At 35.7% G+C, this 5,679-nt stretch overlaps 1 protein-coding gene across 1 annotated transcript; it reads left to right on the top strand.

Annotated features, from left to right (window-relative positions):
• Nucleotides 1-283: 283 nt before the first annotated feature.
• On the top strand, nt 284-5,354 carry LOC109798738 (putative serine/threonine-protein kinase PBL5). Its single transcript, XM_020359117.3, has 5 exons — nt 284-619; nt 1,237-1,490; nt 2,385-2,574; nt 2,678-3,069; nt 4,775-5,354. Exons 1-5 carry the CDS (start codon nt 514-516, stop codon nt 5,087-5,089), a joined length of 1,257 nt encoding a protein of 418 aa, XP_020214706.1. The 5' UTR covers nt 284-513; the 3' UTR covers nt 5,090-5,354.
• The last annotated feature ends 325 nt before the right edge of the window (nt 5,355-5,679 follow it).

Genomic DNA, 5,679 nt, shown 5'->3' with positions numbered 1-5,679 from the left:
TTAAATATCACACTTAAATACAAATCATGAGTCTTTTCAAAATCCAAAACAAATCTAATAAGCATTGGAAAATACCAAAGGGGCCACTGGGCGGGTACAATTAGGCCTCAGGTGAACACAAGCGCATGTGATTACAGTCACTTTCCCCTGTGTGTAAAATGACAGAAATATCCCTTTCTTCCTTTGTCCTTATTGTGGCTTGTTGGTGACTATGGAACATTTGTTCACAATTAATTTCCACCTCATATTGACCAAGAATATATTAACGCACCGAGAATGCCCAAACACATCAGAAACCCCTCTCTCGCTCTTTCTCTCTCTTTCTCACACAGTTTGTGTGACTTTGTGTCACTCTTTTCTTTTCTATTTTTATTTTCCTTTTTCTCCTTTCTTTTATTATTATTATTATTTTTTTATTTTTTTTATTTTCTTGTGTTTCGTTCCTTCTCCCTGAGGGGGTCTCTGTTCTGGGCTCTGTTTTCTCGGTGGAGCTTAGGCAGAGAAAGAAAAAACATGGGTTGCTTTTGTTGCCTTGGGGCATCGAGGAAACAATTGGTAACCGAAGAAGACTATAGCGACACCCCGAACAACGCGAAACCCTCCAACTTCACTGCCCCAGGTTAAATTTTGAACCTTTTTACTCTAATAATGCATTTCACTATCGCACACAAACACACTCGTATTGTTTTCTGACCCATTTTGTGTGATCATGCTGATTGTTGCGTTTTCTTAGTGATTTGCGTTTTTATGTAAAGATTTCGTGGTGGGTATGTCAAAAACAAATCAAAGTTCGTTTTTTTTTTTTCGGGGTGGGACGTGGGGTCATCGAATGCTTCTGTGTCCGTTTTGAAAGAGTGTTTTCCAGGAATTTTGGTCCGGGCATACGCGTAAGGAAAAAGAAATGGATTTTGTTTTGTTTGGTTTGTTTTCGATATTGTAATTAATTTTGGTATGCGGCTTGTCACGTCTCGTCCGGCGATTTTTGATGCTGTATGCGTTTGAATATGGACGCTCTATTTTTGGTGGCTTGAGATTGAAATTAACCATATTCAATTTCTTTTTTTGTTTTGGTTGGCTGTGATGTTGGAATTGTTGGATCCGCGATCGAAGTTGTGTTTGTCATTTTGCGCAGTTGTTTTGGTTCTGTAGTATCCTGGGATTAAAATAATTTTGTCTATGTTACTTTTTATTGATGTGTATCCCCTTTGCCTTGTGTGTGTTTTGTATGTGTTATAGATAGCGTTAAGGTTGATTTCAAAGTGAATGGGAATAAAGAAGATGATTCTAAAGGCGATCAACTTGCTCTGGACGTGAAGAATTTAAATTTGAGAGAGGGGGTTTCTGAGGATGGAAAAGATAATGGCAACCGGGCACAGACATTCAGTTTTAACGAACTTGAAACTGCTACAGGAAACTTTAGGTTGGATTGCTTTTTGGGTGAAGGAGGCTTTGGCAAGGTTTACAAGGGACACCTGGATAGAATAGACCAGGTTTGTTGAATAAAACTAGCAAAATTTGAAATTATTGATGCATTTGAACATGATCCTGCTCTGGTCAATGTGTTGCTCAGTTATGCCCTAATAAGTCTGAATAGTCATGTTAGTTTGCATGTTTATTGTTTCTTTTGAATTGTGGTGAGCCATGAAGCATAGACACATCTGCAGAGCCGCATGTTGGTGTGGCTTACACATTTCAGACACCAACACTACTTTTTGTATATCGACACTTTAGACCGACACTTTTTGGATGCCCACACTTTATGTTGATCCATTTTGGACACCTCTCTTACACAATTTGGACATGAGCCAAAAGATTGAACCAACACCTACTCTTGGCTAAACACACCCTTCCACGGTGTCACAATTAAAAAAATCTGATTTAGACACCTCTCGGACATAATTTGGACACGAGACAAGAGATTGGGCCAATACCTACTCTTGGCAAAGCACTTTTCTTTGACCCTCCTATTAATAAATTTTTTTAAAGAAGAGTCAACTTATAAATATTTCGAGACGCTTAGCATTTTTTTGTGAGACTCATTTTGACATGACTTAACTAGTTGCATTATGTTTTAAGAGATATAATTCATCTTCTTATCTTGGGATTCTTTTCTTGTAAAGATTGCATTGTGAAATGATCTCTCTAAATATTATATATGTGAAGGTCATTATCATATGAAAATTGTAAAGATTAACAACTTTGCTTTTAGGAGGTGAATAAATATAAATTTTAGTTCTCAAATTAGATTTTTTTCAGTTTGATTATATATATATATATATATATATATTAATATTAATATATATATTGGAGATCTGTGACCATGTTGGAGTCGGTGCTTCATAGGTGGTTACTGGTGAGACTAATATTTGATAGTCGCTGTGTAGGTTGTAGCTATAAAGCAACTTGACCCTAATGGACTTCAAGGGATTCGGGAATTTGTTGTTGAAGTGTTGACATTGAGTTTGGCAGACCACCCTAATCTTGTAAAGTTGATTGGATTTTGTGCTGAGGGAGAGCAGAGGCTATTAGTTTATGAGTACATGCCATTAGGATCTCTGGAGAACCATTTGCTTGGTACCTACTATCATTTCTATCATCTTAATTTTTCATATATTGTCTGCAGCATTCTTTATCAATCATCATGGCTCATTTCATCTCTTCTTCCCCATTGTCATAGATCTTCGGCCTGGCGTAAAACCTCTTGATTGGAACACAAGAATGAAAATAGCAGCTGGCGCAGCTAGGGGTTTGGAGTACTTGCATGATAAAATGAAGCCTCCTGTAATATATCGTGACTTGAAATGCTCTAACATTTTGTTAGGAGAGGGATATCATCCTAAGTTGTCTGATTTCGGCTTGGCAAAAGTAGGCCCAAGTGGTGATAAGACCCATGTTTCAACAAGGGTTATGGGCACATATGGGTATTGTGCCCCAGATTATGCAATGACAGGTCAGTTGACATTCAAGTCAGATATTTACAGTTTCGGGGTTGTTCTTTTGGAGCTCATTACAGGCCGGAAAGCTATTGACCATACAAAACCTCCCAAAGAACAAAATCTAGTTGCATGGGTATGTCACATCTCTTTATCTGTTTTATTCTTTACTGTAGAATCCATGATTGCTTATTGATTTAATCTTTGTTTTTGTCAAATTGTTGTAGCTTAGAATTTGAATGACTAGTGTAATTAGCTATAAACAAGTGTTGTTACGGTTATGCAAGGATTTGTTTGTATTACCTTCTTCCATATTTCAGTGGCACATTATTTATTATCTTTAGAAGAGCTGTGAATTTCCATTCAGGTTTGCACCTGGTTAAAAGTATCAAAATTGGGATTTATAGGTAGCGTAATGATGCCTCTCAATGGGTAGACATTTTTCTGAAGCTAGCTGATTAATTTGTTTGCTCGTGACTTTTTCCCATTCAATACTTCTATAAGACTCCCATTTGAGATAAGTCAAGAGTCTCATTGTACTGATTTTTTTTTTTTTAAGATATTAGAAAATTGGAAGCTTTAATCATATGTAAAATGATACATTTAAAGTGCTTACTGAATCTCTAGAATAAACAGTTATGAAAAAGTTATTACTACTCCCTCCGTTTTTTATTCATAGTCCTTTTATCAGAATTTGTCGTTTTTTTTTCATTGTCATTTTACTAAAATTAATGACTTATTAATTTTTTTTTCCTCATTTTTATCCTTGATAATTAATGTATGTTTACTGAACAACGTGTCTATTTATTTCTAATGTCTACCTATTTTTCTCCAATCATCAATGTGAAGTTAATGTTGCATTTAAAAGGACAATATGTTTCCAACGAAATACTATAAAAAAATAGAGGGTAGAATAGGAAAATAAGTAATAAATATTTTTGAAAACTAAAATATCAATCATTTTCTTAAGTCCCGTACAAAATCCTAAACGACTATGAATAAAAAACGGAGGGAGTACTATGCATATGATTGCATGCCTTTTTTTTTTACCTTTTTATTTTGGTGAAAAATGGGTGAGCTACCCTCCAAACCTGTCCCCCAATAGTGAGCATGCCTGGTGACTGTACCCATTAATGGAATAGTGAGCATGCATGGTGACCATTGTAAAAACATACTTCACGGACCCAACAAAGGAACAGCTTGAGCAATACCATATTATGCAAAGTAGGACTTAGTGGTAGGAGGTCGAAGTAGTATGCATGAAGTCATAGGTTCAGATCTGAGCACGATCACTACACAAAAAAATATACAACCTAGGTTAACCCCTCAAGCGTTTTGGTCAGGAATCATACCTGAGCTAAGGGGAAATGAATGATCTTGTACCACATTGAGCACTATACTCGGTGGTATGCCTTTCCTTTGATGGTCACTGGAAATAATATACATTCTGATTTTCATGTCCTTGTTTACTTTGAGTGGGGTATTTAATACAAAAAGAATTTGGCTTATTTGCTTATCTTGTGTTCTTACTATACTGAAACTATAGGTAATTGCAAAGCTCAAATTTGGTCAAAATTAGAATAGCTATTGCCTTTTACTGTTTGATAATGTCTTTCCAGAGTAGTTACATAAGAATCTTAGTTAATCTCTGAAACATAATCGTCCTTAAATCTGTATCTTTCCTTTAAGGTGAACATATGACATTCTTTTTTGTTGAGTACATTAAGAATAAATGTGTCAGTTATTGTCAATTTATTGTCTACTTAATAAATTACCTGAATTAGCCAAATTCATTTCACTTCCACAATTATTAACTCATGCTACGTGTGAATTGTTTGCAGGCAAGACCCTTGTTCAGAGACAGGAAAAAATTTTCCCAAATGGTTGATCCATTACTTGAAGGGCAATATCCCATGAGAGGCTTATACCAAGCTCTGGCCATTGCTGCTATGTGTGTTCAAGAGCAACCTAATATGCGACCTGTTATAGTTGATGTGGTCACAGCTCTAAATTACCTTGCTTCTCAGAAGTATGATCCCCTAAATCATTCAGCTCAAAGCTCTAGAAGAGGTTCACCTTCTCAGATATTGCAAAGGGATGATGAGAATAAGGGGCATATTTTAAGCATGGAGCATGTGACAACAGACAGGTCTTAAAATTAGGAAAATAGATTGTTTTTGGCTTTTCATATGAAAATGGTACCTAGTTGCCAAATTTTGTTTCATAGGGAAGATAACAGGTGCCTAATCAAATGTAAGTCTGTCACAAGGAAATTTTTCTTCTAGTACCCTCAATGTACATGCCAGCTGCCTTTAATGTATTTAAGATGCCTTTTCTGTAGGAGGAAAATTTCATTGTTTTGTGTTTTGCCATTTCATGGAATTTAGCCTCAGATTTATAACAAATGTCCAATTTCGAATTGATCTATAGTCAAGTTCATTGGTCACCATCTAGGATTGCATCCTAAATGTTTGCACTGAATGGTTTATATGAGTGGTCCACATCAGTTCTTTACGTGGCAAATCTGATGTTGATAGCTTGCCATGATTGAAAGAAACATGAGCTTGGATTTTTGAAGTGAGGGCAAAAAAATAGGATAATGACTGTGAAGTCTGTGATTTGGATTGGACAAGAGAATGGAAATATCTTGGATTTTTACATAACTAATTAGCCTAGGAGTTTAACTTCTAACATGAAAATAACTACTACTTTGTAATCCTATGGATTTATTTAAAGCTATGCTTGA

This window comes from Cajanus cajan, chromosome 8, assembly GCF_000230855.2.
Source record: "Cajanus cajan strain Asha chromosome 8, NIPB_CcT2T_4, whole genome shotgun sequence".
Taxonomy (NCBI): Eukaryota; Viridiplantae; Streptophyta; class Magnoliopsida; order Fabales; family Fabaceae; genus Cajanus; species Cajanus cajan.
This window is presented reverse-complemented; position numbering and strand designations above follow the sequence as displayed.

What these genes read in the sequence shown, in the direction of transcription:
- LOC109798738 (XM_020359117.3), top strand. Translation starts at nt 514, where the DNA reads ATGGGTTGCTTTTGTTGCCTTGGGGCATCGAGGAAACAATTGGTAACC. An exon ending in TCTGGAGAACCATTTGCTTG is followed by an intron (nt 2,575 to 2,677) that starts GTACCTACTATC and finishes CCATTGTCATAG; the next exon opens with ATCTTCGGCCTGGCGTAAAA. An exon ending in AACAAAATCTAGTTGCATGG is followed by an intron (nt 3,070 to 4,774) that starts GTATGTCACATC and finishes AATTGTTTGCAG; the next exon opens with GCAAGACCCTTGTTCAGAGA.